Below are 17,545 nucleotides of genomic sequence, written 5' to 3'. Positions count from 1 at the left end.
TGAAACACAAATTCAGAAAGATATGTAAAGAGCACCTGGCTTCAAGCATGTGAGTAGATTTCGGAAGCATTACTTGAATCTGTCTTTAATCTGTCCGTCTTTACTGGTGCATTAGAGGATTCCCATAGATAACTAATGGAAAGTTACTGAGAATCTGCACCATGTAGCAAGAGCCACTTTTTGTAACTAGAGAGGACATACTTTGTTGTTTGTTTTGTTCACTTCTTTGCATTCCCTATGGTTTCAACTCATTGCAGCCCCTGGAAAAACCATATTGATGTGTTTTGCAATGCAGTGAGCACAGCTCCTTGGTCCTTGCAGTTGAAGCCAAGCCATGCACACTGACAGCCACTGACACAGGCTCCTGTACCCCAGTCACCTCCCCGCAGGCAGCAGTGGAGCACCCAGCAATGGGAGGAAATGACAGTGCTGGGCGATGACATGGGTGGAGCTCCTCACACCGGTTGTCCCATGGGAGATAGCTTATCTGGGGACGCCTGTGTTTCTGGAATAATGTGCATTTGATTGGAAGCCAAAATTAGAGCAGGGAAGAAATTGGCTGCCCAAGGCTGATTGGCACTTGGAGTCAAAGGAGGGGCAGCACAGACCCCACAGGGAGGATCTCCTTATCCAACAGCACCAGTCTGCCCTAGCTGCAGGTGTGCCCCAGTGGTTCCTGCTACTGCCCTTCTTTCTGTTACTCTTGCTTCCCTTTAAAAGCCCAGCTGAGACCCTTTCATGAAGAAGCCTTTCTTTTTATCTGTTGTCCCCCTCTTCACCATGTTGCAGCCTGTGATGAAGACTTCAGCTCTCTTGAGCAAAACAATAAGGTGCTAGCACCGCATGGCTGGGCTGCCTTGCTGGCCTTGGGCGTTCTAGTGGTCTAGTGGTCTTTCTGTCCTGTGACACAGTGAACGCTAGGTCCTGTTTTAACAGAAGCCTTCAGTAACAGCTTGTGCAACATGGGCTGCGTACAGCCCCTTCTATTTACTGATGTGTTTCCTTTTGCCTATAGCAATCAAGTTGCATTGTAGGCTCTAACTTTTTAGGCAATTCTCAGCATTTTACACATGCAGGCACCCCAAATGCTTCATTAACTGGGCAATGCAGTGCTATATGTAGAAAGCAGAGGGCAAAACAGTCATTTTTAAGAGCATTTGGATGCATCCACTTTTTCTATAGCTAAATAACTACTTAGTTTGAATCAGTCCTACTATGTTGTGTTGTGTCTTCTGAAGAAGGGCTGAGGCCATCACATAACTAATTATGGTTGTCCTGCCCAGATCTTTTGTTGGTCTTTTGTACACCTGTATGATTCCTCATGTCACTTCAGAAGCTTATAAGGGAAAGATATTATTAAGGGAAACATAATTTAAGTTAAAGAATTGATCTTTGTTGTTGTCAAGCCTGGCCTGTGAATACTGACTCCTTAAATATTCTGTGGACAAACAACTTGCTTGTGTGCCTTGCATTTCTGAGAACGGCATCTTCCACGTGCAGTGCTCTTACAAGAGCAGAGCTGATGCCATCTTAAATGACCATGATGTAAAAAGACAAGGGGGAAGGTTTGGATTTCAAGTCATAACCAAATGCTAGAATAGCTGTTATGTCTAGTATCAGAAATAACAGGTGGAATTGCTGGCAATATTCTGTTTTCTGGGTTTTTTTCACCTATGTGAACAGGAAGGGATCCTGACTGCTTTTGCTGACACACGTTGGCATGCTGAGGTGATTTATTTTGGCCTGATAGGCTTTTTTCATCTTATTCTGCCTTTTTAGCAATGTTTTCTGTAATTTTTTAGAAAGGATAGTGTTAAAGGTTTTCTTCTCCTCACCGTAACAGTGCTAATCCACTGTTCAAATCAGCCAGGTGCTGTTGCAGCTTCATCTGTCTGCTACTTTCATAGTTATGGTGACTTCATTAAAAACTCTTGTTGGACTTCAAAGCTACCATTTAAACATCAGCTAACATCAATAAAATACTTCTGACTTGTCTTGAATAAACAAATGAGCCATTCAAACAAGAAATGCATTCACCCAAATTCTTTGAAGCAAATTGAAGAGAGGTCTTTGCTGTTGCTACAGAGTACAAGCGAGACATTGCATGGACCAAGAATCAGATTATCATGGTTATTTTCAAAGAATGGCTAAAGGATAATTTCTTAAAGGAAGGTACATGCCATAAGATGCAGTTAAATATTTACTGGGATAAAAGTACTAAAGATGCTCACACCCCATTAAAAATCAAAAGATGTTAGTGAACTCTATTGTTAAAATGTCCCAGAAGCTTTAGTGAGATTTATCTTTCTCTGTTACTCTTTAAATTCCTGTGATAGCCAGATTTTTTCTTTAATATGACTTGAGAAGTGAATGCCACCTTCCAAATGAGACTTTGGCCCAGGTACTTAAACTTATGCCTGTACCAAAATCTCACAAAACTGAAAGGATTTTACATCTGGGAGGGAGTCCCATAGCTATAAGGGAAGGTAAATTGGCAATGGATTGAAAGCAAATTACTGATTTTTCACATGTCTTTTTCTCCAGGTGCCTATTTCTCTGTCCTTCAAAAGCCACCCTCCACCTCCTGTTTCCCAGGAGGTCCATCTGGTTCCTCCTTTCTCCACACTACCGACTCTTTTGCTTATTGTAAAATGCCTCCCTTCCCTCTCCACATTGCTCAACTCTTTCCAGGGAAGTGTCACACTGTCCTCTCGCCCTCCGTCCTGCCTTCCCAACTGTCCCAGCCTGAGTCTTGTGCTGAGCCAGCTACTCTGCTCTTCAGTGATAAATCATATCATCACTCCCTTCTCCTTTCACAGGCCAACTTAGTTTTTTTCTACCAAAGACTTTCATAAACCATCTTTAAACATAAAACACAGAACAGTCTTTATAACATAAATTTCAAACGCTTTTCAGAAAATCCTGAATAAAGCTCCTAGTAAGCATAAGAGAGCACAAGAGACCCACCCAGTGCTCTGTTTTTGGGTCACTTTTCCAGACTCTGGGTAGGTAAAAAGGGAGTGGGGGAGAGCTGCCAGTTCAGTGATGGTGGTGCGCTTGACAGTCCTTGCACAAAAAAAAAGGGCTTGGATTATACTCTCCTGAATTGCAATAATGTGTACAAAAAGAGTAAAATACAAAGCCTTTTCAGGTCATCTCCAACCAAATTGAAGTAAATGAGTAATGTCTTAATGGTGTTAGAAGAGCCACTGAGAAATTATTACCATGAATTATTGTAGACCTAATCAATGTCTGCATGTATGTGTACATAGTCATGGATGTGTGCAGAAAATATTTCTACAAAAACTATATCATGTACCTGTTTGAGAAACCCTTACAAATGCTGAGGATGTTCTTGATCAGTGCATCTGAAAAGTCCAATTCTCAGGTATTTGTCACATCAGCAGTGCTCCAAGAGTGATTTTCCCTATTATAGCAAGGAAGGGACAGGAACTTTTCTCACAAAAGAAATACAAAACATTGTTGATTTTTATTTTCAGTCAAAGTCTCCAGAAAAAAAAATGCATAGCCTACCTTCCCATTTCTCATTCAGATTTAATAAAAATCCTTAGTATTTTTACTGGAGCAATTTCTCTCTCCTGTTGTTCCTCCTACATCACTGAGGCTTTTTCAGTAGTTTGCATTTGGAAAACCGGTTTGGACATGAAAAGTTTTCCTTTGTTAATTAGACGTGTAAAACCTCCATGAGGACCCAGGAGGTGGGTGGCCTCACCGTTCATCAGCTCTTACTGATGAGGTGAGCTCCACATCTAAACCGAGCCCCTGCCGAGAGCTGCGCTGCCGAATGGATGTACTTGTGAGGGCATCCTGGATGCTCGTCCTCATCTTCGTGGGGACATTCATTGAGCAGCACAGCTACAGCAGTCCAGGGGCATACCTACAGAGAGATTTAGTGACGATTGACTGGATCAATATCCCTATTATTGCTTATGTCATGTGATGAGCTCCATCATTACTTCTATCGGTGTGCCCCATGGCATCTTAATTTGCACGTGGCTACTCATATTGTGCAGGGTATAATGTGTTTTTGCAGCTGCTTTTGTGTAGATACATTGTGAGGACAAGCCTTAGAAATGCAAACAAAAAATATGCCAATATATGCAATTTTTTTTTTTATATATATATATATATAGATAGATATAGATATATACACACACACACACATACACAAAATTGAACTCACTCTTCTTCCATTGTATAAGACAAGCAGCCATGAGAAGAAAACAATGCAATTTCACTTTTAACAACTGCAGTGACTAAAACCAAGGACGTATAAAGAAGTGATCTCTGGCACACAAAGAGGGCATATTGGCAAAAAATGAATCCTAACAGGAAGCTTTCACTGCAGGGGTCTGTGGTTTCCCTAGGGGTCGGAGAAGGTTGTGTTAGGTGCTCTGCTCCCATTGACCCTTTCCAGACACTTTAGCAAAAGATCCTCTTGACTCCAGCAGGAACTGGAAATACTCAAGAGAGGTTACGCATTTAGAAAACATGATAAAACTTGTTGGATGCATTGGAAGAAAAGGGCATTTTTACAAATGGGAATTGTTCTGGGAGGGTCAGGATTCCCCTTCCAGCTGTGCTGCTGCTGGTGGTCCTGCATCACTCTAAACTGCTTGTGTTGCTTCTCTGTAGTTCTGTCTTTCTCCTACATATTTCTCTTACAGCAATAATGCCATCTTTTTTTACATTTACTGCTAGCAGTACCACAAACCAGCATCCTGTTTGCCTTCTCTATTGCAGCTGTGTATGGGGCAGAAGTCTTTAGGGACTTTCATGCAATAATTCCCAAATCTTTTTCCTGTAAGTATACTGCGAACTCAGCTCACTACAGAGCATTTCCATCTAGTTCCTACTTCTATGATTTTTGTTTGTGTCATTTCACTTCTCAGTAATGTGTGTTTGTCTGTGTATGCTACTGAAGGGCTGAAGTAGTCTGATCTTGTTGCTTCATTCACATGTATTTTGTTTTAACTTATAAAGCCTACTGCAAAGCCACCTTCTCCAAATCCCTGGCAGGCAAGGAGCCCATAGTTGTTTCATATAAATATATTTACATTAAATTATTATTCTTATAATTAAGATAAAAAAGCCTTGGTGTGTGAATTATGGAAAATCTGTTATATGCTCAAGCCAAATAGTTCAATTGCTTCCTCTCACCATGGTGAAAACAGCAGTATGGGGCTGTAGTCCACTAAAATTGAAGAATAGTGTAGATAACCTCTGTTTAGCCAGTTGCACCATCTTTGTAAATCACTGTTTGGTCACTGATTTTATTTTTCCATATTTTTAAATTATTCCCCTTTTCAGTGCATACATTTTAAAAAACAAACTGCTATTTATGATGGGCACACATTCTGTCTTGCATATGATTTCTATTAAAAATGCAATATTTGAAAAATCATGAAAATGCCTAGATTGGCAGACTTTATAAAAGGTGTCCAGTCAAGTAGTGTTCAGAAATGTGAACACTTTTATGCTCGATGTGATTCCTGGTAGGATTTTAAGTCAGATACTCTTGATTGTCACATCCATGTAGTCCTCCTTTTGTCAAACCTTTCAATTTCAAATGAATGTCAAGGTCTTTCATCTCTTGAGGTAGTTATTGCTCATAGCCTAATTGTGTTATTGCTACACCACCACCTACCATGAAATTACTGTTCCACAAATTGAAAAGACCTGGTCTTTATTGGGTGAAACAGACCCCTCATGTACTTAGCTAGCCCCTAAAGTAAATGCTCTCCTTTTTGAGGTGGGGTGAAGAAAGAGGTTTTGCACTGAAAGGAAAGTAAAATTTGGGGCAATGAAACGGTCTTTTTTCAGACTAATGAAGAACTACTTTTTAACATAAATCATCATATTAGAAAAGAGGGAAATAACTGTAAAGTTTATTTATTCTACACAAAACATCATACAGTCCTGTGGAGAGAGCAGAAATGAATACTGACATTAACTGATCTGAATCTTGGCCCTTTTCCATAACGTTTAGGTTTCCTGTGTTCATATCAGATTAAATTTACCAACCTATGTGTTATCCCGTGTAGTGAAGCTATGCCAAATTTCTACCTGAGTTCTTCTGGCTGCAAGTGATTATGACCTATGGGTTTATAACACAAAGGACTTATCCACTAAAGTCAAAGCAGTTCTCCAACCCACCTTTGCTGATTTGACTGCTTTTTAATAGAAGCTCATGACTGTGGAGAACCTCTCCTGTTACTCAGCAATCCTAATCCTGCTGTCCTAAACACATTATTATCACTCCTGTAATTTCCTGTAATGCTAATTCTTACTCTTAAATTCTTCCTTCCATCCTTCCCGATCCTGGTTTCTTTATCTGTGTTTGTACTCTTTGTTTTCCTGTTGTCCTTGCTTAACCCATAGAAAGAACAGAAAACCAAATATTTGGATTCAGTGCAACCCTCAAGATCTTCCTGCCAAGTGGAGAATGTTGCATTTTCAGTTCATTTTCATCCATTGTCTTTGATTAGTTACTTACTTTCACAATTGTTTTAGAAAAATCCATGTGAAATGGATTTGTTTATTCATTTCAAGTTTCATTCCAATTAGCCTGAGTTATCAAAATGAACACTGCAAATGTTTGCATCTCAAAGTGACCTGGGAACAGACTTGTAATGTTGTTTGGGTTGGTCTGGGTGCCTTGTATTTGTCTTACTGATATTCACTGTTCATTGCTCTGTGTGTTACCAACTCATTGCATTGCCCATAGAAATGTAGTCGTGTTTGTAGCTGTTGTTATTTAGGAATATTGTACATGCTGTTTAGAAGTTATCGATCTCCTTCGATGTGATTGTTTCTTTGCCACCGTATTTGTTCTGTAACAAAACTGAGTGGCACCCTGTATTGTTTTTTTCAGCCGGTAATATTAAAATAGAGACTCAGAGTGATGAAGAGAATGGGCGTGCCTGTGAAATGAATGGGGAAGAATGTGCGGAGGATTTACGAATGCTTGATACCTCGGGAGAGAAAATGAATGGCTCGCACAATGGCCCAGGCAGCAAGGCTATGTCAGGAGTTGGAGGCATTCGACTTCCTAACGGAAAGCTAAAATGTGATATCTGTGGGATAATTTGCATCGGTCCCAATGTGCTCATGGTTCACAAACGAAGCCACACTGGTAAGGCCTGCCATGGTTTTTCCTTTAATTGACAAGAATCGGCCACATATTAGGAACTAAGACTTATTTTATGTGTAATATTCATGGTCCCTCTTGTAAGATAATGCAGCATCAGTGGGCATTTGGAACTCAGTTATTTTGTTTTGCCATTTCGTACAGCACAGGAATTGAGATGTCGTCTTGATGGAAGTCCATCTATTGGGCTAGAAATTGTGCAGTTTGGTTTGAAGCTACATGAAAAATTCAAATTTATACAAAAAAAGTAAACAAGTCTTGTTTAATTTCTAAGACATTTTTAAGATTTGCTGAAGAAAAACCCATTTGTGGCTAACTCTGAAATTGACCCTGTTCTAATGTTTCCAACAGTGCAACAAAGCTCATTATGGATCAGTGATTATGAAAGAAATTAGAAAAATAAATGTTCAGGGAACAGTACTGGTGGTCTCAGTATGAAAGGGGTTAATTTTATGTTAGAAGTTTCATGAAGTAAAACAGGTATTGTTACAAGTCAGATCTGGACTGGGACACTAAATGAGACATGTAAAGATGTTAAGCTCCATAGGGATGGTTTTTCATTATACAGTGCTGTGAATCTTCTTGCCTCAATTTTCCAATTCTAAATAGTCTCAAAGAGTGCAAAAAATGAAGAGGCTGAAAGAAATGAAGAAGTAAAGACCAGGGTGAGTCTCATCTTACCTGATATAAATTGTCTAAAAATCAGGCTTCCAAGCTAAACTCTGAGGTCACCCATAGTCAAAGGAGAAGTACTATTGAGCTACACAAGTTACTTTGAAAATAAATTAAGTATTTGGCGTTGTTGCATGAATTTTCAAATGAGATGGAATTTTAAGATATTGTGAAGGTAAGAACAACCTGTCCGATTGTTAAAGTCCACTGAAACAGTTATGCTAGTGAAAACATGGATGCTTTGTTCCTCCATTTTCCCCAAGTAATTTCTTAAATGATTTCTCCAGAATTACTAAAGAGTGAGATTAGTGAAGTATTTTCAGAGTCTAATGGAGAGGATTCATGAAAAGACCATGATTGTCGTCCATTTCCCCCCCCCTCCCGCCCAGTGCTAATGTCTGTCACTGTAAGTGTGGCTGTTCAGGCTGGAAAGGTGCAATCTGATAGTGTAACATGGATTAGCCACCTTCAGAAGCAGTGCTGGCGATAGGTAGCGATGCTGTTACATTGCCTACTTCAAAGTACTCTTCAATTCAATAGGATAAATCCCTCTCTCAGGGAAGAGCAGATAATTATCTTTATTGGAAAAGCAACAACTAGTTCTCAGAAAACAGGCTGGAGCCTACTTCCTAGATATTATAAAGTGCTTCTTGGTCAATTGTTTCCTTTTTTTTTTAATTAAATTTTAATGTCTTCCTTTAAAAGTTGATAAAATATATATGGAAAATTACTTGGACACGAGGCCTTTTAAATAGACCCAGGGGCTTGAAGAGGATACTGTAGTAGTTGAAATAAAATGTTGCAATTAAAAATGCATTTAGAAGTAGGAAGTCTTCATACCTGTTTAAGCAGAGTGCCTTTTCATTAAAAATACACTGTTGCTGCTTCAAGGGAGCTGTTGCAGGTCCCTGAGGGTCAGAGGCAGTGTTTGCACCAGGGCTGAATGGCCTGTGTGGGGACACACCTGATTTTAGGTGGGGCAGACCCGTGAGCTGGGTCTCCAGAGGATGAGCTGGGCTGCCCATTCCCTGTGGCAGCGTCCCCAGAGCCCAAACTGGATTCCCTGTCACAGATCCCAGCTGCCCAAACTCCCTGCCTGGCAGAGGGACTCAGTGCCTGCCAAGGGTGCCCTGGGGCACTACCACACAAGGGCCGTCATCCCCAGACATCACCCTTTGCAAAGTCCTCTCCTTGCCAACAGGGTCCTCTTTTTAATCAGGGAACACAGTTAAAACCTACAGTGGAAGCACCCCACAAGCTGCACTTTGCTCAGCAGTACCCTCCTTCTTTTACACTTTGTAAAACTAAAGGCTGAAGTTGCTCCCCTGAGTCCTTCCATGGAAAGCAAACCTTTGCTTTTCCTCCCACCTTACCTTCAGCTCCTCTCCTGAGCAGCCTTTTTGGTGAGCTCAGGCATTTTTTCTGGGTCTGGCAAGGGAGTGGAGGCTCGGAGTTGGTAGTTTAAATTAAAGGGACGTCATGGGGAAACAGTGGTGACTGCTTTTCCTTTCAGCTGCGCTGCAAAAATTAAAGTAGAAATAGGATATACTATTACAGACATTTAACTGACTACGCCAAAACCCATTTCAATACATGCCCAGTGAAGGAAAAAGCCTTGCAAATGAATTACTTTGCTGCTAATTCATGTAAAACCTGCATATGCAGTGAGTTTTCCTTAAATAAATATTTGATAAGTGAACAAAACTCTAGCACGCTAAAGTGCCAAAATAAAATGACTGCCTGACCTGATAAAAGGCATAATTACTTTTAATGAATACACCTGCCAAGCACAGATATGCAGAGCAGCACCTGATATTTCTGCCCCCTCCTGTCGGCAAGCAGCTGTAGAGCACTGACTGCTTCCGAGTGTCTTACCTGTTGCTCCTGTCTGCGAAGTGAATCCCACTCACAGATGCCCGACTGTGTGCCAAGGCTTTCAGTACGTTGATTTTCTCCAGCTTGCTGCTCTCTTGCTTGGTGGTTAGGAAAAAAGAGGTCTGCAAAGGAGAGAGAAACCCTCTCCTGTTCCCTGTTCTTATACCTTAAGGTATAGATTCAGGCTTCACTTGCTCAGTGTGCACATGTGTATGCATATATATGTGTGTGTGTGCATAGGTATATGTATGTTCCCTCCCTATATGTTCACTCCTTTAGCTTAAGTTGCCAGTTAGTTCACTTATGTCTTGTTAGTTGCGTCTTAATGTCTCAAATTTATTTAGAAAACTAATGCCCAGTGACGAAAGAGAATTAAAAAAAAAAAGAGAGAGGTGACAGCTATGAACATCTCTGAGTTTTAGGTCATTTTTGTCATTAAATTGTTTAAGAAATTATAAAGTTTTCGACTAAGATGATGAATATTCTTCACCTAATAAGTTGTCCAGGGCCCGTGCTCCCACTAAGACTTGCAAATACTGCAATGGTGGTTGATTTCATTCAGGGTCCCATTGCAGTTTTTGCCTCTGGGCCCATATTCGTCCATAGCTACAGACTGTGCAGTGAAATCCCCCCAGGACAGACATGTGCTGTTCAGAACTGACAAGAAAGTAACACACAAAGCTATTTAAACAAACGGCGCATTATGTATTTTTCCTTTCCATTCTGTCCCTTCTCCATTTTGGGGGGATAGCACCACACCCAGTAACCTTCTACCGGTGACCATCTCCATCTTAGCAGGGCTGGGGGCTTTGCTGGGCTCACAAGGCAGGCGTTCCCCACCCTCGTAGCTGCAGCATGGATGACTGAGGGCTGGCTGAGCTACTCATAGTTTCAGGGTCTTTCAGTGGTGGTGTCGTGTCCCTTGTACAGCAACATGAGCACAGGTTCCCTTACATTTGATCCCAGTGTAAGTCTTGTTGAAATATTTGGTGTGCAGCAGTCTCATTTGAAATGCTCCATCCGTCTGCTCCACCCAGTGCAAGATTTCACCCTGTCATTGAGAGAGCTGTAGGCTGCAGATACATTTCGTTCTTATTTTGCTTTACATTTCATTCCTGGAGTCCTTTTACAATCCTAATTTTCTCCTCTGTCTCTCCTTTGAGTAAAACTTAACAGAAATGAATGCTAGAAAAGCTGTTTAGTAGCAATTAACCATGTCTTCTGAATTTGTGTCCCCCTTTGACAAACTGATTTCTTCATTACTGTTTCAGTCCATTTCTGAAAAAATACCTTCTATGCTGAGTAAGTGCCTCATAGGTTAAGAGGTAAAGCAGACAGACTCTTACTCCTTTCTTTTCACCCAAGTAACTACTGTGCATGGCTTATGAAGTACACTGCAAAATCCTGTAAAGCTAATGCTGACATTTTTGTGGGCCATCCCAGTTGAACCAGTTGAGGATTTAGTTTTGATGGACACAGCTATTTGATGGACAAAGAAAGTGAGCTCATTTGGCTTGACAGAGACTATTGCTGACCTGCTTGAAGCTGTTTGACCAATGAAAAAGTCTTGGCATAAAGTAGATTCATTTCACTGCTCAATGCTAAAGCTGCCAGCCCTAATGGTAGAGTTTGCAGATTTTTGGGTTGGGACTGTGCTGCTGTCTGCTTGATTTTCACCTCTTCTACTGCAGTACGCAAAAGTAAAAAAAAATCATGCTGCACATGTATGGACATACAAGTTGGTCCTAGATGTGCAAAATAATACATGATGGTTAAGTGAGAGAGAAGAATGAAATTATTTAACTTGTATTTTTTAAAAAATATTTTAACTTCAGCACTAAGATTTTAAATTCAATATTATTTTTATATTTAGAAAATCAAAAGAACAGGTCATCTCTGGGCTGTTTGTAATATTGTCGATGCATTATAATTACTATAGCAGATTACATTTATGCCTAAGAAAAACAGAATTCAGCAAATGAGTTTCAAAGGCTGGTTTGACTTAGTTGAGGGCTGCAGAGAAAAGGGCATGCAGGAGCGGTTCCTGCTGCTGGAGTGCTCTCATGTGTAAATTTTCCTTCTACCTGATACAACTGGAAATGTATTTTGTTTCCCACTGACTTAAGAAAAGGCCTTATCTATCCTAAATTTTTAAATATAGCTAAGTAACTAAATGAGCTTACTAATTTCAAACTGACAAGCATACAGCAGCCATATTAATTTTTCAGAGGCTGTTTGATTCCTTGATAACAGGCACCGGTTTAGATGAACCAAGGCTGTGTCCCTTTGAGTTTTGCCCTGTGTCTATCCAAAGCGCAGACCAGCAGAGCCCATTTGTGCAGCTCCTCTGCTCATACCTCACCCAGAGAATGGCCGGGATGTGGGCATGGCAGTGCAGGGCTTCCTTTGCACTGTCTTAACTTGTGTGATTTCACTCTTTCTTTCTCTGTCTCTTTCCTGATTTGGCTGCTTAGGGACAGACAGGTAATGGAGAAGAAATTGAAAGGGAAAATACAGGGAAAATGTAAATGAAAAGAAGTTATTATAACTGTTATAATGAAGTGCCTTTCATTTAAATATAAGAATGTAACGCTGAAATGAACTTGTGATCCTGAAATGCATTTTTAATGAGTTTCCTTTTTATTTTGCTGCTTCAGTGGCATATTTTAAAGACCCTTTGAAAAAAGCCACATTAAAAACCCCACCAAATGCCACAACATGCAAAATTGGATATTGGTTTATTCCAAAACTGCTGATCAGGAAGAGTGGCTCTTCAACACAAAATGTTGCAGTCACTTTATTTAAATGAGTTTGAATTTGCATTGTGATGTGCCATTCTGATTTAGAAAAAAAAAATTAGATTTTCAGATCAAATTGACCCAGCCAGTGAAGCATTAAGAAACTGGCAGGTTTAGTCTGAAAGCCTCATGTTATATCAAACCTGCAGCCGGTGGAAGTCACAGAGCAGCAGTGAGAAAACAACTTTCTCACTGAAGTCTTTCTCTTGTTACTGCGTAAGGCTTTTTTCTGCTCTCACGTATTTTCTCCTTCTCCCCGCAGGAGAACGCCCTTTCCAGTGCAATCAGTGCGGGGCCTCCTTTACACAGAAGGGCAACCTCCTGCGCCACATCAAGTTGCACTCGGGTGAAAAGCCCTTCAAGTGCCACCTGTGCAACTATGCCTGCCGCCGCAGGGATGCCCTCACGGGACACCTGAGGACTCACTCGGGTAAGTGAGGGTGCGAGACCATCCAGGGGTGCTCGTCACTGCACCTGTTGAGGAGATGGGGGCATTCGTGGCCACCAAGCCTTCTCACTGTGGGGTAGAAAGTAGCCCCATGTTGGGATTAAGCAAGCTGTGTGCTGGCTGCAGTGTTTTAGCAGCAAAGAAATGACTACACACGTCTCACACTCATCATCCTTCACCAGGTTTTGTTTTGTTCCCATACCTTTTGGCTAATTAAAAGTTTCTGTATTAGGGTTTCATCTCACAAGCATCGTGTGAGGAATCCATTTCATGGAACTACAAACGTGAATTGAAGGTGATGGATGTTTTAGGGTTTGGATGGCAGTTATCCACATACAGAGATAATACAAGGTGTAAACACAGTAGATTTTAAGTCACAAAGTCTCAAAAACCTCCGGTCTGGTAGTCATTCTGGACTTAAGGAGAGAATACCACCTACAGCATTTAGCAGCAGTTGTTTGTTGCACCTTGTTATTACAAGTACTTTGAGGAGGGAAAGGGTGGGAGACAGGAAGATAATAATCTTCCAAATAAGAGGACTCTGCTAGAGTTTTTAAGTGTTTTGTCTCAACAGTAATATGGAGATCAGAGAAAATATTTTGAATACCTGCACTTTTCCATTACCACGAACTTCTCATTGTTTGACAGAAGCCATAGTCACATACCTTCTGTGAAGCAAATCCAATTTAGCACCTTTAAAGTGCCTTTAAAAGCAGAATGTTGTCTCATCTAGTTTCCCAAGCTAAGCTGGAAATGCAAATCATTACTTGGATTGGAGACCTCCAAAACACACTGCTGGAACAGACAAGGGTAACTTCACTTGAGAAAGTTGGCTTTGGGACCAAGTTCTGGGTAGCACAGGGGAGCTCTCAAAGTGACACTTTTGTGTTATACAAAACTGAGGAAATTCTTCTCTAGCACAAACATTGCATAATAACATCCCTAGTGTTGATCCCAGATGTCCAAAATCACTTCCACTTCTCCTGTTCAGTCCTGGCCTGATTCAGGAAAGCACATCTTTAAAATACTATTTTGCCACCCTCTCCCTCACTATTACATGTCTACACAATATTAAACATAATTTTTCTTACATACATGAAATTGCACCTAGACACTTTTGCCAAACTCTGAGGAGTCTGTAGCTAAAGAGACAGTGCGTAAACTATAGGTTGTGATTAGTTCCTGCAATTGACAAATTGACATCAATACATTATAAAACAAGTTGGATGTCCGAGTCTGATTTTCTCCTGGGAATTTGTAAATAAAATGCAGAAGTTAAGCTGTGTAACCATCTAAAATTGTGCAATCACATATATCCTGACAGTCTTGTCATACTGTGACAGAGAATTCAGGTTCAAAAGTCTGTGAAACCATATTGTTACTGTGAAATTCCTAGAAATACCTACATCTGAATTGGTGTAATATGGAAGAAATTTTGTCATGCGATTTCTCGTGAATTTCCAGAAGCAGGAAACATGTGAAGTTTAACATTGTCCTAAAAGGGCTGAGCTGGTTCTGGGTACATCAGAACTGCCATACAGCTGTGGGCAGGTGTCTCTGCCTACACCACCCGTCCACTCCTTGGCAGTCTCAGTGGGAGCTGGGCAATAAAGCAGCTACACTGAGACCTTTGAAGGTGTCATGGTTGCTAACTTGTGTAGGTGCTGTTTTTGAAGATGTAATGTCACAGTCCTTATCTGATGTGAATCATGAAATCAGTTTGCAGCACCCACAGGATTGGCTTGCTGATGTAAAGATACACAACTGTTTTTCCATTATTTTTTTGTGTTTTTTTTTAAATTGACAAAATCTTTCTTCAGTTCACCACAGCATGGGTTTATTTTTGGGTGAGCTTTTTCCTGTTCTTCTTACCATTACTAATATGCTGTTGAATACCTCATCTGAATCTCTCAATTAATTGTGTTTTCTCCAGTTGGAAAACCCCATAAGTGTGGATACTGTGGTCGCAGCTATAAGCAGCGCAGCTCTTTGGAAGAACATAAAGAACGCTGTCATAACTACCTGCAAACCATGAATATCTCAAGCAGCCTTTATTCAGGTAATAAACATGTCCATTTGGGGATTAATGCTGTCTTGGCATGTGTGCAGAAAAAGGAGTGTGAAAGGAGCAGTAGTACCATTTGTGGTATATTTTGCGTTGGGAAGGCACACACACACATACCCCCCCATATGTATGATATTGCATCTGGATTTATTCTATATTTTATAAATATTTGGCTGTTGTCTTGTTTTGTATAGCTCAAACAAAAAGCAAAAGTAAAATCTGGGCATGTAGCAGAACACTTGTAAGGCCTGGCAAACTTCAGTTCACCATCTGAAGGCAGCATGACTCCATCATCTCACCACCTTTTCCTTCTGCTTGGAGTTCTGTATCACAGTACTCCTGTGGATATATTCTTAATAAAGACTTATTACCGGTGTTCTTGGTAGGGCTGCAGTATCTTCCTCATTGCACATCTCTTGCCCTTCCCAGGCACAACTTAAGGGGCTTACTTGGCCACTGGGACCAACTCATCTGACATGGATGAGCCACCTCTCTTTGATCTCACTCTTCCAAGCAGGAGGACATGAAGCCAGAGGCATTTAATTTAGCCAGTTTGACTGAGACATCCCAAAAAGGCTAATAAAATTTTGACAGCCTTCTTCCCAGTCTCCCCTTTAGAAGGAAACTGGGGGAAGGGGAGGAGCTGTTTTGCTTCTCTGAGAGACTGGACTTATGATGAAGGTAAAGAATATCAAACCAAAAACTATGCCCAGAAACAGAGCAAGCAGGTGTTTGGTGTTGGAATTTTTTTAGCAGCGATGCTAAATATCTATATGGGTTTGATGGCAGTAAAGAACCATACAAAATCCCCTTGCATGTATAGTTATAGATAAAGAATATATGATCCAGCTTCTGTAGTAGAGTCTAAGCCCATCCAGTAAGTTACATTTCCTGCATACTTTCTTGATCCTGTCAGTATATGTTATATGGCTTGTCAAATGACAAAAATGGAAGGTTCTCTCTGACCTATTTGCAGTGATGCCTCATTTAATATTTTATATCTGGACAGAACCTGAATATGTTTTTACATACTATCAAATAATGTAAAGTATATGCACATAATGATGGCAGCGAATACGGCTGAGATGCTTCTGGCAGACAGTGTATTAGAGCAGCACTCTTTTATTGAGGGGCTGGAGAATATATAAACAGAAAAGCACAATGTAATATACAGTAGGCAGCAACACTTATTCCTCAAAGAGGTGATAGGATTTAGAAGCAAATATTCTGTCTTGGGATTTGAATTTTTGGTGTCTGGAACATGGATATGAATGCCTGCATGCAGAACGTGAAAATCTGTGTGGTTGAGTAACTGAACTCCAACTAAAGTCTTAGTAAGTAAAAATGTCCAGACAGAATTGGTGCCAGGAACCATAAACTTTAAGAAGAAATGATACAATTTTAGAGATGGGCCTGTGTTTATAGCAGATCATGACAGGAATGTTTAAACTAACTTAAGGCTGAATATCTAATATCTCAGTGGGATGAAAATTTGGGGAATTCATTAATGCTTTGGAAGAATTACTTTTTCCTTGCACATACTGAAAGTCTTATTTAAATCCATATTTGATATAATAGGAGTGCTTCTGCAAAGTAAGAAAAAAAAAAGATATATTAACTTCAGGGTTTAGATCTTGTATCCAGCCAAAGACTTCACTCTTAAAGAAACTTAGTACTCAGTTAATACATCGATTCTTTACATTCCTAAAAAATGAAACTTTCCTGCATTTTTTCCTAGTATTTTGCATCCTAAGCTGTTATATTTCACTGCAAACAGACCATTTTGCCATGTTTACATTATTTTCCTTAAAAATTCAATGTGCAATGTACAATGAAACAGTTGAGAATGAGTGGGTGCCCTGAGTTTTTTAGTGCATTCTACGTAATATGTAGAAAGGCAAGTAGCTATGCTACCACTGTTCCTACAATATTTCAAGGTGTGATATGAAGCTATTGGAGCCATAATTCAGGCTTTTTCTTTTTTTTGTTTTCCCAGACTCCAAAAAAGTTGGTACAAAAATCTGCTAGGGCATCTGATCTGACATTCTGCTACAGTGGGATTGCTTTTTACAGTATTTTAAAAATATTTTGTGCAGTGTACATAAAAATATCAGTTGAAAGGGCCCAAACTGGTAGAAGCTTTCTGTCAGCTTGTAAATCTAACAAATGTAACTGAGAAAGTACTTATATAAGAGAAAGATCCAACAAAGAGGAGTGAGGAGAGAAACAAGAAATTATATTTACATTTTAACTTTTGTTTGCTTTCTTTAAGAGAATGAGATTCAGCATGAAATTAGGAACTTGCTGAATTTAATGGCAAAATTCTTATTTTAGAGGACTAGAATCTCACTGTCCATGTGAACCTCTTCTATTAGAGATATTGTTTGGAGTTTGGTGTTTGAGTTGAGTGGAAGTGTGATGAAGTCTTACCAGACCTATATAAAATAACAGCAGGAATAGTTTATTATTATTTAGTTTATCCTAAACAGCTATTTCTTGATCATTTCAACTTTTAG

General features: G+C 40.1%; 1 protein-coding gene across 13 annotated transcripts in view; it reads left to right on the top strand.

Annotated features, from left to right (window-relative positions):
- The window catches only part of IKZF1 (IKAROS family zinc finger 1 (Ikaros)), a 53,829-nt gene that overhangs the window by 29,097 nt on the left and 7,187 nt on the right, over positions 1 to 17,545 (top strand). For 2 of the 13 annotated variants that reach the window (XM_010180657.1, XM_010180655.1), the window contains exons 3-4: positions 12,779 to 12,946; positions 14,898 to 15,023. The exons of 3 other annotated variants lie outside the window; for them this stretch is intronic. In XM_010180657.1, the coding sequence (XP_010178959.1) occupies positions 12,779 to 12,946; positions 14,898 to 15,023 (294 nt within the window). Of the gene's footprint in view, positions 1 to 6,895; positions 7,157 to 12,778; positions 12,947 to 14,897; positions 15,024 to 17,545 lie in introns of all 13 variants that reach the window. 8 more of the 13 variants (XM_010180656.1, XM_010180654.1, XM_010180663.1 and 5 more) reach the window with 5 other exon arrangements.

The sequence above is a fragment of the Mesitornis unicolor genome, unplaced genomic scaffold, assembly GCF_000695765.1.
Source record: "Mesitornis unicolor isolate BGI_N332 unplaced genomic scaffold, ASM69576v1 scaffold35053, whole genome shotgun sequence".
Classification (NCBI taxonomy): domain Eukaryota; kingdom Metazoa; phylum Chordata; class Aves; order Mesitornithiformes; family Mesitornithidae; genus Mesitornis; species Mesitornis unicolor.
Note: the sequence above shows the minus strand (reverse complement) of the source record. Positions and strands in the feature narration are given on the sequence as shown.